Raw genomic sequence first — 21,774 nt, 5'->3', positions numbered from 1 at the left:
TATATTTGTTGTATGTACTTAACAATTTTATCACAAGTTTAGGCCCCCTGTTAAAAATCAAGCCAGCTGAGTCATAAACCCAAGTTGTACTATAAGGACAACTACTAACGCAGCTTGCTGTCCTCGGCTCCTCACCGATTTCTAAGCCTGAGGATATTGCCTCTGGGCAGAGCACAGCAATGCCGTGCCAGACGGCGGCTGTTGAGCAGATAGCTTTCAAGCATTGGTTCTGTATTAGGGTTATCCCAGAAAACCAGTAGCATAGGCTGCTCCAGAGAGGGGTGGGACAGCTAAATATTGCTGGAGCCAACATCACTGTGTAACGCTGAGACCTGAAGGGATGCAAGTCTAGCCCTGCCCTGCATTATCTGGTGGGATCCTGAGAGGTCAGCATCATTATTTTCTCTTTGAACTTCTGGAGTTGCCCTCCTCTCAGTTATCCCAAAATCTTTGATTTTGTGCATCTTTGATGTATTAAGATTCCAACAGCAGCTTTTTCAGAGTGAATAAGTTTTAAGTATTGGATTTATGCGTTGGTTTGAAAGCTCTGTCACATCAATGAAAGCGGTTTTATAGTTAACAACCTTTTAATGTAAATGTTCTTGCTCCAGCCATCATGTGCCCAGTCTTTGGGGCCAGCTGGTTTGTCTTACAGTGCCATGTAGGAGCAGAGTGATCCGTCAGGACAGAATGGTATGGATACTTAAGGTTAGGTTATTTTCAAAAAGTATTTGAAATGGAGAAACAAGATCACAATGTGATTCTTATGTAGGTCACCGGTTCAGTATTGTTTATAATTAGAACTTCCCCTAATTTGCTGCTCCAGTCTGTAGCAAACGTACAGAATACAAGATAAGAAAGTTAATTTTGAAGGGATGTTCAGTGTATGATTTCTGACTAAAGGTTGGAAGCCAGTGGGGCAGCTGAAGCATGGAAATGGAGTGCTACTTACAAGTTCATTACTTGTGTTTCATTGCATGTGTAAAATCAAGACTTAAACAGCCAAAGATACTAATTTACTTGAAATACTCAGGATGTGAATAACAAAAGTTTGCCTTTGGGTTGCCCTTGGGAATAGTCTTCGAAAAGGTTTATGTGGACTTGGCAGGTGGCACAAGAAATGCAGTAAGACATTATCTATGAGTACCTGTTACCATGGCTGCAATGGTGAGCATTTCATCAACACACTCAAATTCACACGAAGCCAGAATTGACTTTGACAGTTGTGGATCCAGGGGAAATTCTGACATAATAATTCCAAATTCAGAAAGGTTTCCATCATTATCCAGGGCTGCTAGATAATCGAGATCTTCCAAAGCTTGCATCAGGCTTTCAGGAGCTAATAAAAAGGAAAGATAATTCAAATTCTTGAGAACAGCTACACATAAATGAATGTCTGAATTCTCGTTATAATATTTCAGTTGTATATTTCCTGTGTGAAATTCATAGAAGTCAGCTTCTGTCATTTGAGTAAATGAGTAAGAAGAAAAAGTAATAGATGAGGGGTGGTCACATTTGTGGGGTGCTGAGAGATACACAACAGCTCTAGGAAAGAGGTTTATGAACAAAAGACAAGTATTTACAGAAGTTGGAGCTGTCTTACCATTCTTGCAGGTAATCAAAGTTCTCTTGGTTGTCTTTTAAAAAAAAAATTATTTTACATGTTTTTTCATAATGTCATAATTAAAATGGAAACATATGAGCACATGTCTCCCTAGCGATTGACTTTCACGACACAGATTTCAACGTTGTTTTCCCTTATTGTAGGTTCTAACCTCTGTATAACCTCACAACCTCCATGGGTAGAAATGAGAACAGTGAGGCAGAAAAAATGATGAGTGAATACAGGCAGGTAATTAGGTAAGCTGAGAGTCTAATTTGGGAAAGTAGGAAAGAAGTGACTTTGGGCCACACAGTGAGCAGGAAGCATGAGTGTGAGGTGGGTTGAACAGAGGCAAACATGAAGAAATCAGGAATTACAGTCTCGTGTTTAAGACGGGGGATCTGAACAGCGCAAGCAGAGGAGAACGAAGACTGAAGTGGTGGCTTTTCTGTCTTAGACAAACGCAGGCGGAGGCCAGCCCAGAGTGTTTGGTAGGGATGTTGCTTCTGCGTATGCTGTGCGCTGAGCTTTCAGGCTAAAGTGGTCTGCATGTGCTTTTGCTGAAGGCTGCTGGAGTATCAACAATTAATTCAGTTAGTTGTTCAGTTAACTCAGTTTTGATCAATGGCATGTTAATATGCTATAAGTAGTACCTCCACAAGGTATAGGTATGTCTTCCTCTTTTGTGGATGAGGATGAATGAAATCGACAACCCACAATATATACACATGGGCACAAATCCACCATGTTCACCAGTTATCATTACGTCTCATCAGTTATTTCTTGATAGACTAAAAGGTGGCATTTGTTGTAGCTCTTCTGAACCTTTTAGCTGGATGGGAGTAAGTAACGAGGGAGTTTGACAGAGACTCTCCTTTCTCATTAACTATCTTGCTTTCTCCTTTACTGTTTTCTTTCCCCCCCACACTATTTTTCTCTTACTTTTCTGTATCAGAGGCGGTGGAAGACAGCTTACATAAACCATAGTCCTTTTATTGACTGCTTTTTCTTCTGAAGGTTCCAGAAAACTGTAAAGCATTATTCTGACATTTTTTTCAGATTTTGAAAAAAATAGTCTTAAGTTTTCTCTGTGACACTTTGTTCTGCTGAAAGGATGGTGTAATGAATTCAAACCCTCACAGTTGTGGTGATTAAAAAAAAAAAAAAAAATGTCCTGAAAGGACAGGATTAAGGAAATCAGTACTTAAAGTGAGAACTTGAGCATATGTGTAGGAAATCTGCTGTTGGTGGAAGCAGTTCCCTTTGGCAAAACAAGCATAGAAGTCCTTTATGTGCAAACGTGGTGGCTATAGCTGTGGGGCTAGAGAGGATGAACCTGAAAGCTGAGTAGAAGTTGTCCAGCCTGCACTCTCCAAAAAGTAATTGTTAGAGCATGAAAGAAAGGGGGAAATTTGGAAACTCTTGAATTGTGAAGGTTCTTTCCTCCCAGCTCTCTCCAAAGGGAGATTTCTATTCCAGGCCTTGTTGTAATGGTCAATCTATTTTCTGAGTGCCAGTTCACTTACATTCCTAACCACTCTCCTGTCACTGCAGCGACTTTCTCCTTATTCCAGTTTAAGGAACTGTTTGGTTGTTTCTCTCTGTTTCATGGATAACAAGTTACATTCTAGTCCTAATGAAGTTGGTGGCAAAAATTCCACTTCAGCAGGACTTGGCCTCACCCCCCGCCAAGCATACCCAGCGCGGGGAAGGGAATGGCTGCACGGGCAGTTCTTCAGTCTTCCGTGGGCTGCTGTCAGTTTGAATACCAATGTAAAAAAAAAAAAAATATCTCTAAATAAATAAAAAAAAATTCTCTAAATAAATAAATAACACCACCACCACCCCACCACCCCCGACAAATAAAACACAAGCACAACGACTCACACCGTCAGGGTGTATATTTGTTCTTGCATCTTCATTAATAGATGACTAAAAATAATTTCTTGCTGTAATTCATTATGGAGGGGACCCTGTGGCTGGCAAGCTACTTTTGCATCGTGAGGATTAAAAGCCAAGCAAGCCTCTAGGGCGCGGGGTTCCCTTTCAGCTGTACCACCACGCTTCAGGCACCCTGCCGTCCTGCAGGAAAATCTTTGAGTTTGGGTTTTTACTTTGTTGGCAGTGAACTGTTAGTTTATTACTGTCACTCTGTAATTAACGGGTTATAACGAAGTAAAGAAAAAAGTAAAATGGGAAACAAGCAAGCACCTGTTGGTTTTAACCCTTTACTAATGTCTGAAGGGGAAAAAATGGTTTATTATTAATACCTCTTACACGAGCTTTTACAGAACTTCTCCAGTGTGTAAATCTGTTAGTGTGACTTCACTTAATTTTAAAACACTTCCTGTTAGTTTTCATAGATGTTCTCTCAGAGGTCTGCAAATTCCTGTTAAATCTGTGGACCTGTTTTATTTCAGCATTAGAGTTCATATCTCTGCCTGTACATGGGGGGTTTCCCTCTAGAGACACTTGTTATCAGACATATGGGATAAAAGCTGAGCCCTTGCAAAAGCTGAGGAGAAAATGCTTAGGAAGCTTAAAGAAATTAAAAGGAACAGCTGATGAAGAATGAGAGTCAGTGACAGGAAATAGATATCAGTGATTGAAAATACAGAGAGAGTGAAATGGTCATTCAGGCACACAGTAATTGCTCGGAAATCATGGAAAGCTAATTTCCAGAAATCAACAAAGTAGCTTGTGCTAGAACTTACAAAATATATGGTTATATGGCAGTCAATTTCAATCCCCTGATAGCATCAGTAATTTGCATTTTTATGCACTAGAGTTAGTTGCTTTGAGATTTATAAACAGAAATTACTTTCCTATTTTGCTATCAGTGTTACCACAAAAAAAAAAAAAAAAAAAAAAAAAAAAAAAAAAGACGACTTCTGGAGGTTTATGGTGCCAGAAAGGAGAGGATAGTAAAGGTAGATTAGAGCAGGTGAAGGAACAGTGTAACAAAAAAACCAACCCCACCCAAAACCCAAAAATCAAACTAAAAAAACCAAACTACCCAATGAAAAATAAAAGGTAGCCTAGGGCTTTCAGATACAGGCTTTCAGATTGAGTCACATAATCAATAAAAAAACATTGTAAGAACAGAAAATGTTCATTTGAGTGTTCTTTATGGTATGTTTCCTATTTAAATAAAAACTATGATAAAGCAAAAATAGTATACGTTTTTAGATATGGAAAGCTCTTCTTTAAGAAACAGAAACTCATACTTTTTTATAATGATTTTTAGCAAGCAAGTGTCATTACTTTTAGGGCTGCTCGCCAATGCTAGCTACCGCTGCCATTGAGGCAAACCACACGGCTTTGTGACTTGACTGCTGCGTTCACAGGAGCAGAGTTAAAAAGATCTCGTGATGTGTCCTGTGCTTTCAACAAGAAACTGTCACACCCCTGCAAGTTTGAAAGGTATTTCCTAATCTGATATTTTCTTTCCCTTGCCTGCGTTCTTTGACTACTGAAGGCTGGGTTGCTCTGGACTTGTTTCAGGAAATCTGACCAGTTTTATATAAATATGGTTTTTACTTTTGATCATAAAACAAATATGTAACTAAATTTTATTGTTAGCACTGAAATCATTTACCTGAGAGTTTCAACTGACTTAAAATGATATTTTTCGTTTCCCGGTTTTTTGTAACTTTGACACAAGCAGAGTAAGTTTATGTTTCTAAAGGTAGCTGCGCCTTTAATCTTTTCAGTATCACATCCTATGTGGCTGAAACTGCAGTGCGTAAGGTGTGATAAAATAAATCTTAAAATATTATGCTTTTTGCATTAAGGAAGCAAGTGATTTAGCAAGTTGCCCAAAGTTCTGTAATAAGAGAATGTTAGAGAGAGGGATGAAACATAAATGCCGTGATTTTTAATAGTCCATTTAACTACTATATCATGCTTATCTGGAGGATCTAAAGGTCTTGCGTTCTGGCCTCCTACTCTGTGAAAATGCTGAGTATGTAAAATACTTTTCTTGATAGATCCTTTCTTTCCATGGATGTAATTGCCATAAAGCTAGAGCTGACATGAATGTCAGGTGAAGGCTTGTTGTCTTTAAAGAGCTGATTCACTGCCTGGCAAACCACAAGCTTTTCCAGCTTCTGTTAGGCTTAACAGCATGAGGAACTGCCAGAGTAATTACTGCAGGGATAACGGTTCTGGGGAATGGCATTTTCTGTTACTGTTCTTTAACATCGCTCCTTGGATAGCAAACTGAAGATACAGAGAAATCTAATGCCAAATTTTCTTCAAATTATGCAGACGTTTTCCTTCTGCAAGGACAAGCTTCTGTGTGCAGGTTTCATCTTGTCTTTTCCTCCGTGTAAGTTACGAGGTAGGATCTTTTATGAGTCTGTCATGGTCTGAAGCCACCTATTCTGTAAGTATTATTTTGACGTTATAGTCGATCATTCAAAATTACTTTTCCAAGGTCATACTTTGCCGTCTTGCTGTTCCTCCTCACGCTGCTGCCTCACTGCTCCACGTGGATTGGTGATGGTCCCTGCGGTGCCGTCCTGCCCGCAGGTACACCAGCTCCGGCTGACCTTTACGAACACAGACACACACAGTAGTATCCGCACACCGGGGGCAGCGCCGATTCTTCAGTGAAGTCAGTTTTCTGTCTGCTTTGTGTCATCCTCAAAGCACGTTACGTGACTGTGCAACACGTGTCTACACCTACAAACAGTGTAATTAAATGAATACTGTATAATGGCATAAAAATGCTTTTAATCCCTTTGGTTTTTGTTGTTACATGGCATGAGAGTAGTGCAGCTTCAGCAGAACTGGGCTCCTCCTCCTGTTTGGGATGCCCTTTGTGATTCCAGCTCCCTATTCTAAACGACTGGCTACGCTCAGTGCAGTGTGTGCTCAGTTCGTGGGCTGTGCATACTGCTCTGAGTCCCACGAATACGGGACTGCCGCTAAGGGTCAGATTGTCCAGTCTGCCCTTTGCTTCCTCTGTTTATTCTTCTGCTGTCTGGTCCTTACCTCCTCCAATTCCTTTTATGCTTTTCCACTGATTTATGCAGTACAGACTATGAAGTATGTGACTGTGTCTATTCTATCAGAAAGCTTTTCATTAAAAGATACATAATGCTATTTAATCGATGAAGTTCAGAAATTAAAACATCAAAGAATCAGCAAGTGGACTTAATATAATGAATCTGCCATGAAGTGATCTCAGCTGAGCAGACCTTGTGTGGCACATTGAGTTTCTGTCTTTGACAGTCTGCTTCTAATGAAAAAATATGCAAACAAATGTTGCTTCTGAAACAATTTGAAATTACATGCATTTATACAACTTTGTGATTATGGAGATTCTAGAAATACACTATCAGCGAGGTTATATGAGCATAGCTCTCAAATGTCACGGTATGCATGCCCATCAGCAAACATTCTAATCTGAATTTTTTTATGGTAATTCTGCATGAACGCAGAATCTGCAAACTGCTTTCACCTTGATTTCTTATGGAAATTGTACACGGCTTCATCTTTATACTGATTTGCATAGTTTAAATAGGGAACTTCCAGTGATCTACAAAAATACGTAATGTTGCTGCACTCCTTGGGAAAGGAGTTTTTTTGTCCCATTATATAACACAGTAAAGATCGAGCTGATTAACCGATAAAAATGTAAACACATCCCTATTATAGTGGCACAGGAATTCAAATAATGCACTTCAGAACTGCAGTGCCAAATACATTTTCATATGGCTCATGAATTCTAAAAAGGGTAACAAGTCTGCTGCATTTACTCATCTCGATTATAGCGTGAATTAAATGCAACAGCTGTAAGCCTGACATGTTTGTTGCTTTCATAATGCAGTAATGAGTCAGAGTTAATCCAGGCTTTTATTTTTCCTCAGAGCAGCAGAAAAAACCCCAACTTGTGCACATTGCTGCTGAGCAGAAATACAATGTTTTACTGATGTAATTTTTGTTTCTTTACTTATCTGCTATATGTTCTCTATGTCATGTACAGGGAATGGACTGAAGTACTCTTTGAAATCTGGCTATACATTTTGATGTACTTTTGATTTGTTTATTCACCACATGTCCATACGTTACTCTGTCATCTCAGTGAGAACATTATTTTGTTTAAGAAAAATTCACCTTGGATTGAAAAAATTCCCAAAGCCTCCATCTGTTTCAACGGCGAAGAAAATTTGAGAACGTTAGCTGAACCGAAACGGTGCATAGGAGAGCCTGCAGCACGTGTGGTGCGTGTGGCACGTGGGAGATGCTGCGGTGTGTTCACTCCCGTTACAGGCAAATCAGGTCCAGGTTGGTGAAGGGGCTTGGAATAGTCAAGCCCAGGACAAACCATGCTGGAGAGAAATAGCAAGGCTGTTTGTGTTTTTTAGTCTCTCTCTGTTCTGAGCAGCACTGGGTTTGGCCAGGTCGAATGAGAACATAGAGAAATAGAGCCTTGTCCTTTTGTTTGCTGGTTTGCGGGGCATTGCTTTGGTCCAGTTGGTCTTGTGCCACGTCTGGTCGAGGGTGGGCAAACTGCCTTTGTATGTATTGGTAATAGATGGGAATAAGAACTGTTGTGCCCAGGAGTTTTCTTCGAGTCAAAACCCCCACACTACTTGTTTTGTGAGCTTTGTTGCTCAACTTTTTCGCTTAGGTTGGTCTGCCACCCCAGAGATCCCTCGTCCTCAGCCGTCTCCATCACTTCAGGTTTCAGAATGCTTATGGAACTAAAGGGACTCCAGCAAAGGCAGTGAAGCCTTGTTGGAAAGCTATAATCTCTTTGCTCGAGAGAGGATGCTTTCCATCTCTGATGGCTCTTCTCTTTGCCTCTCTGCAACACTCTCCTGCAGTATGTCATCCAGAAAATTGTAACCTCCATTTGACCCTGTGACTAGCAACCAAAAAGCTTCAGGGCTCCCCTTTAGCTGAGGATCAGAGGTATTTGGAGCTGGGCAGGAGGGACTCTGTGGTGTGACTTTAGGGTCAGTCTCTGCTTCTGCTGGAGGATGTTGTGCTTCCTTAGCCATGGGAGACCTCGGTGCCATTGAGGGTATGCGGCAGGTTGGGTCTATCTTGGCACAGAATGAGAAAGCTTGGGCTTTCACAGGCTGAGATCATTGCCCCAAAGCTCTTGGGAGGGTGAAGAGCCCAAAAGAAGATTTTATGTGCCTGAAAGCTTGACACGTTTTGCATTCTGTAAGTTGGTGAAATACAATATCTAACTCCCCTTAGAAATTTGCTTACTTCAGTATTCCTGTTTCTTTCAGGCACATGTATTTCACACCAGGTACTTCAAACTATCTGTATTTTCTGATAGCGTGAGCTTTATAGTCATCTCTGGAGGATTACAGCAGGGATATAACTTAAGTGTGAGTAGGAAAGAAGTATGTCGCCTACTCAGAAGTGGGGAAGAAGAAAGCCCCAAGGCAAAGAAAGCCAACACATGATCTGTCCCAGGGTAAGGGAAGAGCTGTGCTAGACAATTAAAGCACTGTTTCAAATGTTTACTTGTGTGGGACCTTAAGATGTGAAGGACACCAAAAATTGTGCAACCTTTCTCATCTCCTTTCAGTGGACCCCCTGCAGCATTTGGGGGATTTCTTCTTTTTTTCAAACAGCTCCTTGCACTGTTTCAATAATTCCTCAAAGTTTTCCCGACCTTGACCTTGCACATTTGATCTAGTTAGCAAAAATTTTTTCTTATTTGATGCCCATCCAAGTAAAGCTGATGCATTCATCAAATACCTTTACAATTTTGTACACATCAGCAAGATGCTTTCTTCAGCTGTATTATCTCAAAAATACAGATAAAACTTAGAATTCCTGCACCTGTGAAATCCTTAAATGCCTCTAGCATTTCATTCTCTCTGAATACCAACCGCCTCCATTCTGCCTTTAAACCCCTAAAATACCAAGTGCTTTGCCTAATGTAACTTCACTAATTCATTCTACAGTTCAAGAACAACTTTCTTCATATCCAGTAAAAGCACTGGTACATTTTAGATTATTTTTTTTTAAATTATTATTATTTTTTATAAAATACTTTCTAAATTTGAGTGGAAGCCAGCTATATTCCATAACCATTTTCTATGAAGGTTTCCTAGATTCAACACAAGAGGTGACACTCGCGAGGCCAAAATGCTCTGATTCTCATCAGTCTTGCATTAGTTACTGCTCAGACTGGCAATGTTTTTTCACTTTTCTTTCAGGCATGGTTCTGTTAAACAGGCAGACAAGGGAAAAGCAGCTGAAATTCTACTTGAAAACGCCACTGACAATCTATCACACAACCAACAATGGGAGTTAAACGCTTTGTTACTGATTAATTACAGCGCACAACACATAGACGTTAAGCAATCATTCTAATTTTGTTTAGTGTGTGAGGAAAGGGAGGATAATATAGAGATACTTTCTGTTTGCACTGGAAAATTACCACAAATGAAGCTAGCAGTAGGTCACAGGATCCCCAAACCAGTGAAATCAGTGCTATTTCCCTCACTTGGACTGGTTTTACGTCAAAAGCAGAATTTGCAGTGGTGCTTGGGTTTTGTGGTTGGTCAGAACAGAGGGAAATATCCTTCTATACAAAAAGCCCTAAAACATGGATTCAGGAAAATAATAAAAAAGAAAGAATAACTTTCTTCACACTCTTACCTCAAAATTTGGAATATTCCCTGTCTAGCTTTGAAAGTTTATTCAGGTTTATTTGTCCTTAAGTAACAGCTTATTGTAAATTCGAGGTGGGAGATGCTGGAGGATAAGTCGAAAGCTGATTTCCTCCAAATATACCTCCTAGGTAACAACGGTAGTTTATTTGGGTTGTAAACTTTTGAATAGAGGAATATATTTTGTTAGATATCTGTACAATGCCTTGTACAATGAGACACACGTTTTCTTGGTGGGTTCCAGGAAGATAATATGAAACCTAGATGAGAAGATATTTGGAATATCAGTTTATTTTTTTTTAATTTCTTTTTTCTCCCCAATTCCATTCATATACTTTATGGTCTTTTTCAGAGCAAACAGTTCCTACGTGATACCCGTTCTCTAAGTGCAGCTATTGCACTGGGAACTGTTCTAGACGGTAAGTGGTAAAAGCAGTGGCAGTGTTATTACAAGTACTTTAATAAAAAACAGTACTGTAAAAACCAGGACAAAATCTTTCAATAACAGCAAAAATAATAATAAAGACATGGAAAATTGGTGCATCATCATTACCTGGCCTGCTTATGAAGTCACAGTGTCCGAAGCCTGCTATATCCATCCTTTTCAGGAAGAGAACCATGCTAGTGAGGTTTGATTCCTGGATTTTGGCTGTTAGATGTGGTTTCATTTCTTTGTGTGTAAATTCTTCAGGATACAAGCAAAACAGTTTTCCTGGAAGAGATTTCAGGAAAATTACCTTTTTTATTTTTATTATTTTTTTTTGCATTGCCACACTGCTTCTATTAATAATTTAAACTAGTGGATTTAAATTTTGAGCTAATAATTCTACCTGATGAAGACATGCCCAGAATTTGTTTATGCATCTCTGCTTGACTTTTGCTGATAGGCTGCGTTATAACAGAGTCTGCTCTGATTCTAGGATTGTACACCTTTAAATGAAAGAGATATTAAGCATCAGATAAGTAAGTGAAGACTACAAAAATATTAATGGTCTGTGTTGAATCTTTGTCTAGGTCATTTTACAGAAAGTATAGTAACAGTTTCATTGCTTTTTATACTATGTATTTCACCAGCTTGGAAATGAGACCAGTCAGCGCTTTGATAAATTGACAGACGCAATTGGCAATAACTCAGTATGAATACTCCAAGATAAATGTCTTTTTCTCCAGAAATGTACATCACTAAAACAAAAAATGCACATCTGTGGTATCACCAAGAAAAAGCATCAAAAAAGATTATTTATTTCTTCCAATGACAGAATCCCAGCAATGTCTGATAACATTTTTTCTGTAACTTGAGATTTTTGTCTTAATACTGAAAGCTGTCAGTTCAGTACAGGAGATAAGGACTGTATTAAAGATGTAGAATGCCCCATTATATATTTTTTTTTTAATTCTACTTTATTTTGATTAAATAGAGGAGCTGATTCACTCGCTGTTCTGACGACCAGATGATGTCCATAAGCTTCTGTAGTATATGACAAGACATACAACGTCTGGATAAGGCGATTTTCTAGCCACGCCATCTGAATTGACTTTGTCTGCTTTAAGCAGGGTTTTAATACAGAAGGTAAAATGTGAAGGGGACAAATTTATTTTCCTCGGGGTAAATTTATTATTTATGCAATATATATATATATATGCAAGACTTAGGTGGGATTTTGTTCTGCACAAAACTTTGCCTCTATGAGGCTGACTTCCAGCTCTAGAGACTGAATGGGAATTTGAGGTACTGCGGAATGAGTATGAGAGGACTAAACTTCAGGTGTTAGGACAAAATCATTGAATTAAAGGGTCAAAACTGCATAACTGACAGAGGTGAATTGATGGCCATCAGGACTGTGTTGAAACTGATTTTTTTCCCGTTGCTTCATATTTCTGATTCACAGAAGTCTGGGAGGACTGAATTTTACTTTGGGCTTCAGAATACCATGGACGTGAGGTTCATTTCCATCATCCAAGACAACTGCAGTTTCAGAAGTAAGTTGTTAGGCATGGTCTAATTGCAAACTGCTTTTAGGCTTTTATTCATTTCACACAACAGTATGACCTTTTTCCTTTTTTCCCCTTTAACTTGAGGCTGAGTTAGTTTAAACCCCCCAAATGGGATCCTTTAAAAATGGCAGTGTTAGACACACTTCTTAAGACGAATATGAAAGGTGGTGGTAGTCTCCAAGCATTTGCCTGAACTGCTTTCAGGGCTAATCAGGACTGATGATCTCCAATCCAAAATTTTAGGAACACTTCGATTTTGGTGATTCCATTCTGGATTATATAAAGAAACTGCGTTACATTGTTTCTTTTGCCTATTAACTGGAATATTTATTTTGACTAGCAAAACACATAGGACAGTTTCAAAACCTGTAGTAGTGCAGCCTTCCAATTCGTGCAATGACTTGTTCCTACAGAGTTACTCATTCTTTAGGACATCAGTTTTGTGTGAATGAAAGAAACGAGGTATTTTTTGCAGCTGCACTAGTCCTTCCCAGGATGGGGTGGAAAACAAGAGCTGAGGACATACTTTGAACTTTAAAGGGTCAAGGACTGATTTGATAAATTGCAGCATTTTGAGGCGCTTGGATAGAGGCATGTATCCGGAAGGAGCATAAGCGGCTTTAGAAAGGAGTGGTTCCCTGTGTGAGCATCCCTTGGCGTTATACGATCTGTGACATTACACTGATCACTAAATTGTTAAAGAAATGATGAGGTTAATCTACTAAACCAGGTAATCTGCCAATAGGTAGCCAAGAAGTGATTGTATTTTGCTCTGTCTGTAAGGTACTGAAGAGATAATTATGATGGATAGGCCAAAACTAAGGGGAGCTATAGTTTGCAAATGAGATGTCATTGGTTTGGTGCCCCAAGGAGTGGCAGTTCCAGCTGGGAGTGTTCATCTGGTTTTAGAAACGTGAAGATTTTGTTTTCTGACTGAATGTAGGAAGCAATTGTGTTTTCTTGCTTAGTTTTCGCATGAGATGTCCATGAAAGTTATTTAAATTTTGTTCATTTGAATGTTAAAAATATTATAGAATCTGACTGATAAAAGAATAGAAAAGTATTTGATCCTTTAGAAACCATTTGCATCAGTCTATTAGCTGTACATTTCCCTTTCTCCCACCCTGAAAAACCTCCATGCATGGTTCATGTTTGGCATACCGAATCTGGTGAACTTTACTAACCTTTCTTCTTTCAACACCGACATCAATGACAAAAGTTACATTTTTAATCCAAATCAAAGATTCTCCAAAGCTGGTGGTGAGTAGCACTTTTCTTCTGTATTTTCTGCAGCATTTCTGTTTGTCTTGATTTGGTTTGGGAATTAGGTCTTGTTTCGTGGGGTATAAAGGAACTGGGATGAGTTCTCCAAGGTCAGGATTGAAATTAGCCTGTTCCTGTCTGATCATTTGGTAAGCTTTTTCAATTTCCTGTAATCAGGAGAAAGATTTCTTTTTTCTTCATTCATATGAAATCCAATTATCAATATTTAATTTTAAAACAACTTTTTAATTCTAAAATGAATTTTAACTACATATCAAACTGTAACAACATTTAAGTCTTACATGATTAACAATTAAGGGGAGAAAAGGGAACATAACTATGTATTAAAATTTCCTGACTGTATCTGCTAGCTATAGACCAGGGAAAAGCTGGGCTGTTATTTGAAATGTCTTTTTCCTCTTCTACAATTTTCAAAAAGTCCTCCTTGCTTAATTCATATCCAAACCATCCTCTAAGGGAAGACAGATGTGCAAGAATATAGTACAGGAATAGCAAGGCTGAGAAATTATGAAACAGTCACTAAGCTTTATGTGGGACATCTAGGATGCTCCCGCATCAGCAGTTTGGTGCATTTTTGTCGGGAGTGTAGGGCTGGTAAAGCTGTAGCAGATACTCTGGTGCCCCAGCAATGTGCCCAAATAGTTTTCTCTTCTGCTGGAACCAAAGTCATGCACGTGGGGTGCCCTGAGTGGCAGTGTCCCCTGGGAAATGGGGGCTGGCCACGGGGGACCTGCCCTGCTGGCAGGGGTGCGATGTGCAGGGGTGCCCAGGAGACGGAACGGAGCGCGGCAAATCACCGCGCCACCCCACTCCGTTCCCTGATGTCCCCATCGCTGGAAGGGCTGAAACGGCAGAGCCTATATTTGGGTCACTTTGGAAACTACTGTTATGTTCTTAGTCCCATTACAATACATAAAAAGATCAAAGTATGTGGAAACCTCCCTACTTTACATTAATTATTATATTTAAGAAGATATAAGTATTGTAAAGGTTTTAATTTTTTCCCCTAATGATTAATAAGCTCTATGAAGACTTTACTAAGTCAATAAAATGTCCCTTAGCTCTGTTAATGGAACATCACCTTTAAAATAGTTCACAAATTCAGACGTTGAATATCAATTGTAAAAGGTGGGTTTTTTTGTTGTTTTAGTCTTTTTTTTAAATATAAAATAATTTGTGTTGGAACTGATTTATTTTTTTTTTAAAGTACACAAACATCATTCATAGGCTTGTTCAGTTTGAAAGGGATTTTTTTTTTCCAAAAGCATTTTTATTAGCTAACACTTTTCAAAATGGAAAAACCAGATTGAATTTCTATTTGAGAGCAACACTACATTTATGGTAGTTATAGGTTGAAAGTATCCTATCAAAAGTCTTACAAAGATACGACAGTGACATCTAAAGGCTGGCACCAAGACAACACATAAATCTTCATGTTTATTCATATTTCTGTTCGGTTTAAGGGACAGTTGAGTACTAGGGAACAGTGAGCCATTAGCGATATGAAACAGTAAATCACAGTTAGGCAAGGATGCACAGGATGTGAATTGTGTGGTAACAGTCCGCGATGAGCGTTTTGTTCATCGGAGAGAGAAAACTAAGTAATTTCTTCCCAGCAAGGAATTATTATTTCAGTATGGTGTGGGAATTACTTGTCAAAAAATCAAGCTGAAATGAAACTTTTTTCCCAGTCCTTTAAAACTGGAAGTCTGTGTTTTCTCTCTCACATGATCTATGCTAAATATGAGAACTGACACAGAGAATTCATTAATTTGTAATTTGTAAAATTTGTGTCTATGAAGTTTAAACTGATAATTACCATTATTAGAAGTGTTACATATCCACCCCACTTTTTACAGAGAAAAACATTACATATAACGGTACAATCAAATGGTCATTTATCTCTGCTTGGGAAATGTCATTGTCTCCTGGAGCAATTAAGGTGAATTTGTTGTTCTAAAGCAGATTTAATGATATGAAGTGGAAGGTTGAAGATCACTACCAGGATAGTAGTAGTAATAATAATAATAATTATAATTTGTAATAACTTCAAGTCTTAAAATATTTATTTGACGAGTAGATTGCTTTGACAGCTGTAAAGGACCTGATGGTGCAATTCTGGCAGCAGTGAATTTAGAGCATCACTGCTGTCCTCCAAGATTCAGAGATGTCGCTAGTTAGAACAGCCAAGCCCACGCAGAACCCAGGGTTATCGGCGGCACCTCTGAAGTGGCATTTGCCTCCTGCTATTGTGTACAGAAATGGCTGGGAAGCTTTAGCTATAGAGGAAGATGCAAATGGAAAAAACGTGTAGGCAGGTTTAAGGTAAAAACATCCACGCATATAAGGATGTTTATGCAAACCGGGCATGTGTTCTAGTTGTCCCTGTTCTGCAGGAACAAAGTGTGATATCCCCGATGCCAGCACAGATTGTAATGTATTGACTGCCTGCGTCTTGTGGCCCTTGTCCCTGTATACAGCCTTTGCTCCCTTCTGCATCGTGCAGCCTTTCTTTAAGCATACAGAAAATCTGATCGTTAAGCATATTAGTTTATGCTATATATATACACTACGGTGTTACATATACCGTAACTTTTTTGTAGGAAGAACCTGAAATGACAAAAACTATTGGCAGGGTCTCGTGTCTTAGATACTGGCCTTAAGTGTATGTGTGTATATATATATATATATATATATTTATGATATATATAATGTTTTATATATATATATATCATATATATAATTTGATATAACATATATCAAATATATATCTCTCATATAAAAGCACAGATGGAAGTTGTTTCTTGATTAAAATCAGAAATATTGGAATCAGTTAATAACTTACTTGCTCACATGCCAGAAAGATCACAATGTTGCCCTTCTCTTTCGTATGGTGTATCTCAAAGAGCAGTTTTAGTGCAGACAGAAAGTGGTCTTGCTGAATGCTGCAAGAGTATACAACCTCAGCACGGTGTTTGTTTTCCACCCTTAGCACGGGGATGCTGCCATAATAATTCTGGAGTCTGCTGGACATATGAGGTGCGGTGAGTATTACCAGCCTCAGTTCTGGTCTTGATAGCAAGACATCTTTAAGAAGGCCAAGTAACGCATCTGTTGCAACAGTTCTTTCATGCACGTCATCCAAGATGATAACACCATAACAGTTCAGGAGAGGTGTAGACATCATTTCCCTCTGTAGCATATCATCTGTACAGTACCTGCAACGTACAAACAGAAAATTCTACAAAGTTTCTCGGAATATTCAGTATTGATTGTAAGAAAATAATTCAGGGTCTTGGGGACAGCTCGGTTCTTTCCGTTCTAACAAGAAAGATTTGATAAGGGCAAAGAGTCTATTTTGTAGACTGTATTACAGTCTCAACTACGTGTTTAAATCCCTCTTTAAGGAGCTAGAAGAAACTCAGTGTAATTCAATGACACTAAGTGTCTCTGTGGTTGAAAGGATGCTCTAGTCAAAAGGAGAAGTACTTCCGCCCTGAAATCATAACTTATATTGCTTTCCCTCTTCCCAGCTATCTAAGCATATTGCATGCCGTAATCAGTTCTTGAGCTAGGAACTAATACTTTTAGATGAGAAAAGAAAACATACATGCACACGTGAGGCAGTGCCACAACCAAGATGAGACATTAACTCATGCCGTAAGGCCTGCCTTGCTTTTATCCCTACTGTTCCTGCCACTGTCATTTTTTTAAAAAGATACTATTTTTTCCTATGTTGCTCAGCAGAACGTTGAGTTCTTTAACCAGGTTTTGATGTGTGAGACGATAGGATTCACCTCCCTTTCACACCAGGAGCAGCTGCAGGAAGATGTGCCATAGGATGAGGTTTACAGGCTTCTCCGTAGAGGGGAAAGGACACGCAAAAAGAAGAGTGGTTGAACATGATTTTCAGAAGTGGTGGGTATCTGCTGGAAGTCAGAGGCTGGGGGAAAAAGGCTTATGGTCTAGATTTTATAGTTTTTCCTTGCCATATTAAGGAACCAGAGAAAATTAACTCTCCTAATTTTCAGAGACGTTCAAAATCTGAATTGCTGTGTTGCTGCTGTCACCTGCCTATATTTAATATATTAAGTGCATTGCTTAGCTCTTAAAATCCTCCTAAATGCTTTTTTTTTTCTTATTACTGAATATAACCTTTTCTAGCCATGATTTTTGATTGCTTTTAAATTCCAGCTTTACTTTGTGATAGATTATCCCCATATGGTAATGAACACTCCTGTACTGGAAAACAAAAGAAAAAGGAGAATGGCATGGAGGCTCCTGAGGTGCTTAATGAAGCTGGGCACAGACAAGAACCCTGCCCACTTAAATCTCCACTACAACTTAGCACAGAATACCTCCTTCAAGCCTTTTGCAGCTTATTGATTGATCACAAAATGTCCAGAATCTGCATTTCAAAATAGCGTATGCAACTTTAGGGAGCAGTGTTGGTGGTTTTGTTTTCATACTGTATGCAAAAATGTTTTGCAATTCCAGCAATGGGTGTCCCTCCCCGCCCCCCGGTTATTAGGTCATCTGTCCTGACCACATTAATGGAGCATTGCAATGAAGGGCTGAGGACTGGAGTGCTGCCGGCTGCAAACTTTTGCCCTTGCAAAGAACTGTGAGCTAGCTAATTAGTCTGAAGGCATTAAAACCCAAACACACACACCTCAGGATGGTTTCTGTTGTACAGCAGCTTTCAAATGGGATGAAGTAGCCCACTTCGTGGCCAACGTTGACATCCATTTCATCAGCGACACGCAGCGCCAGCCACACTGCTGTCTGCTTGTGCACCTGCGTGCATACCACTACGCCGTGTTGGTAGTGGACAGAGAGGCAATACTCAGCGCACCACTGAGGAACCTGGAGGTAAGTAAGAAAACAGGTGTATTTGGTGTTTAACACATTTAGCAGAGACTGTAATGCGAAAGAAATAGTGCGGCAGAACTAAATCAAGCTGAGCACCTGCTGCTTGCCGTCTGCCTGCTGATGGATGAGCTGTACCTCACACCCAAATTATCTCCCTTGACAAATGTCAACTCCTGGAATATCTGAAGTAGTTGAGACCTGGAGTGACACGGGCTAGAAGGTTTACCTGGGAATTTCTCAGCTGAAAGTATTGAGTATATATATATAAGTATTGAGTATATATGTATATATTGAGTGTATATATATGAGTATTACTCATACTCTAGTTTGAGTATGTTGCAGGAGGGTCAGAACTGGCCTCTGGGGAGCGGGTACCACTGGCAGTGTCATTCCTAAGCATCTGCTGATCGAGCCAACAACGTTAGTGCAGCTGCCAGGGGCTTCCCAGCTGGCGTAGTGGTACGCCTGCCCCTGCTATGTCATATCCAGGTGCTCGACATGAGAAACATCTCCCAGGAAGAAGATGATTTCAAACTGAAATGCCCCAGTAAATAGATATAATTTCAGATTAGTTACTCTGTAAACAAAGATAACTGAAACGGAACTGCTCCAGAAACTGATGCAGTAGCTCTCTAATTTATATATTTACAGTCGAAAAGCAGCACTAGAAAATATGAGTGTTAATGCACGAGAAAGTGAAGTTACATTATCAATATTATTTTAGTGAAAGTATTAGGTTTCAAACCCTTTATTTAATCAACATACATAAATTGGGTGCATCAGCCACCTATCACTTATTTCTCCATAGTTATTTATGTTTCTAAAAATGTTTAGAAAACAGCTAGCAGCATTTTACATCTTATTAAGCTTGTTTAAGGGCAATTAAAAAATCTAACATTTCTTAGCAAGCTGTTTGTTATTATACATTTTGTTTTATATACATTACAGTCAGTAATGTATATAACACTTTGCACGTCAAAACCTATTCCAGTCACCATGTTGGTGTGTATCCTTTTTATAGGAATTTCCAATGAGAAGTATGATGACCCGAGTTCGATATGTGATCACTAGCAGTGTCCAGCATCAAAGCCTCTGGTAGATAGGAGATGCACTGCCACAGTAATTCTCCTACATGCTTTACCTGCTGGAAAGTTTCCTCCTTAACCCAGTCATAAACAACACTTGACTGGAAATTCTTCTCTGTTTACTGTAACAGAGTACTGTAACAGGCTTAGATCATTACAGATTTATTGCAACAGAATTTGATAGTCCCAGTGGATATTTGCATGTTTAGAGTCAACTGAGATCTTAGCTTCAGTGACGTCTTTTAACATTAGATCGGTGAAGTACTTGTGTATGCTTGGAAAAAGCATTTGCTTTTGGCTGAAGTGAGGGAAAGAACATTAATTCTGCCCAAGAAACAGCCCTACTGATTTCAGTCCTTCACTCCCTGAGAACATTTTTCCACCTTCTCTTATGACCTGCCTGCAAATCCACTGTATTTCTCTCCTGGTATAGCACTAATCTGAACCAAAACATGTTTTTCAAGTAAGAATATGCATTGAGTCCAGTACAGGCATTGCAGAGTTCGAAAATTCCACTGGGTGTTCAATGTGACGATGGACAAAAAGAAGATCAAATGATTAGTTCAGTCATTATTAAGCAGAAGGCAATAAAATTCTCCAAATGAACAAAATAGTGGCCAGCCAAATGCAGAAGGAATGGTTTATTGATAAAGAACAGAAACAACCTGAAAGAAGTCCTAAAGTATTTTACACTTAGCCTTGGCGCCTCTGAAGCCAGTAGTAATGTCAGTGGGAAGGATTTTAGCCGACACATTCTGCAATATGTTTGAAAATATATTTTTGATAGGTTTTCACGTTGAGATGTGATGTTGTGATACACAAACAAAACAAAACTTTACAGTGTGTATACTGGTAGGTACAATAACATTTTATACAGAGTTTTTCTAAGGTTATGTCTGTATTTTTGGTTCTGAATTTTAAACTATAGTATTTAATGCGAGTGCTCTTCAGTGTTCAGAAAGGGCTTGATATTTTTAGATTTAGTGTTTAGCACATAAAAAGTTGCGGTTTGAGATTTTTGTTAGTTGTTTATGGCAACCACAGTCTGAGAAGTGTTATTCTTCAGTGCCTAGCTTACCCTGAAGTCCAAAAGTTATCACCAAACCCATAAAAATGGCTTGTAATGGACAAATGTATGGTAAGTGTTGGTTGTTTGTGAATATTTGGAGAAAGTTATTTAAATGCATGCATATATATATATATATATAAATTTGTATTTGGCTGCGTTAATCTTTATTCACCTTCTGTATTTCACTTTCCATTTCTGGCCTTAATACCTCAGATTACAAGAGATGGCTGCACGTTTGTTTCTACACCGAGAACTGCTAAACTCAACACAACTGTGTGCATACACCGTGGCTGAGCTCCTCAGAACTGGATGTTATTATATTGCAGTACCGTGCGGTACTCATCATAGCAACAGCCTGCTACTAACAGAAACCATATACTTGTATAATATAAATCTAGATATTGATGTGCCTAATATAAGCAAAGGGCAACATCTGTGAATAGTAAATCCATTGCAAAAAGAATTTTCTGTTTTAAAAATATGTAATATTAGTAAAAGAGTAACAATAACTCTGAAAAGTGTACAACATTAAATAGTCTAAAAATAATTTTAACACCCCCAACCAACTATGTTGTACTGACCTGGGAGCTCTTGCCAGTCTTAGCATCTCCTGACACAATCACAATTTGATTACGAAGCAAACTTTCCATAAAAGTGTGTTTCTCTTTCCATACTGGAAGTTCTTCTCTTTCTTTCATAAGTTTATAATAACGGGAAGAGTAAGGCAAGCCATCAAAAGGATTGAGCTCGAAATCTTCTCCACATACTAGTATTTCCTCTTCATCACCATCGCTGCAGTCAAGTAATTCTGAAAAGCAGTGGATCTCTGGAGAAAAGCTTAAAAACTCCATTTTTCTTACATATGTTATTCCCAGCAAAACCAGATCAGTAACAGCAGGAGCCCTTTGTGTACTGAGTGATCACTCAGGGCCCCCTGAACCCGAGGAATCCATTTCTGCTTGCTTCAGGATTTAGTGTTTCCCAGCTCTTCCGTTTAAAAGCTCAGTCTTGGGGTCCAGCCTTTGGGGTCTGTTTGTCACACTTCAAGGTTTCATAACCCCAATGAACCCCTAGAAAAATACATTTTAAAACTCATCCAAACTCTTTAAAATAGCTAAGAGAAGATGAGGAGCTTTTGCACCACGGGAGCGCGTTCAAGGCTGACGGTGCATACCAGCGGCGCGTTTGCTCCTGCTGGGCCAGGCTGGGGAATAA

The 21,774-nt window shown here is 39.1% G+C and overlaps 1 protein-coding gene across 1 annotated transcript in view; it reads right to left on the bottom strand.

Annotated features, from left to right (window-relative positions):
- The window catches only part of DHX32 (DEAH-box helicase 32 (putative)), a 26,181-nt gene extending 4,407 nt beyond the window's left edge, over positions 1-21,774 (bottom strand). Inside the window, exons 1-7 of the mRNA XM_005236090.4 lie at positions 21,141-21,774; positions 18,206-18,399; positions 16,379-16,751; positions 13,434-13,679; positions 11,085-11,184; positions 10,808-10,966; positions 1,148-1,339 (exon numbers count right to left, since the gene is read on the bottom strand). Coding sequence (XP_005236147.2) covers positions 1,148-1,339; positions 10,808-10,966; positions 11,085-11,184; positions 13,434-13,679; positions 16,379-16,751; positions 18,206-18,399; positions 21,141-21,410 — 1,534 coding nt within the window. The 5' untranslated portion in view covers positions 21,411-21,774. The remainder of the gene's footprint in view (positions 1-1,147; positions 1,340-10,807; positions 10,967-11,084; positions 11,185-13,433; positions 13,680-16,378; positions 16,752-18,205; positions 18,400-21,140) is intronic.

This window comes from Falco peregrinus, chromosome 1 (assembly GCF_023634155.1).
Source record: "Falco peregrinus isolate bFalPer1 chromosome 1, bFalPer1.pri, whole genome shotgun sequence".
Taxonomy (NCBI): Eukaryota; Metazoa; Chordata; class Aves; order Falconiformes; family Falconidae; genus Falco; species Falco peregrinus.
The sequence above is the reverse complement of the archived record's forward strand: the minus strand, read 5'-3'. Positions and strand labels throughout refer to the sequence as shown.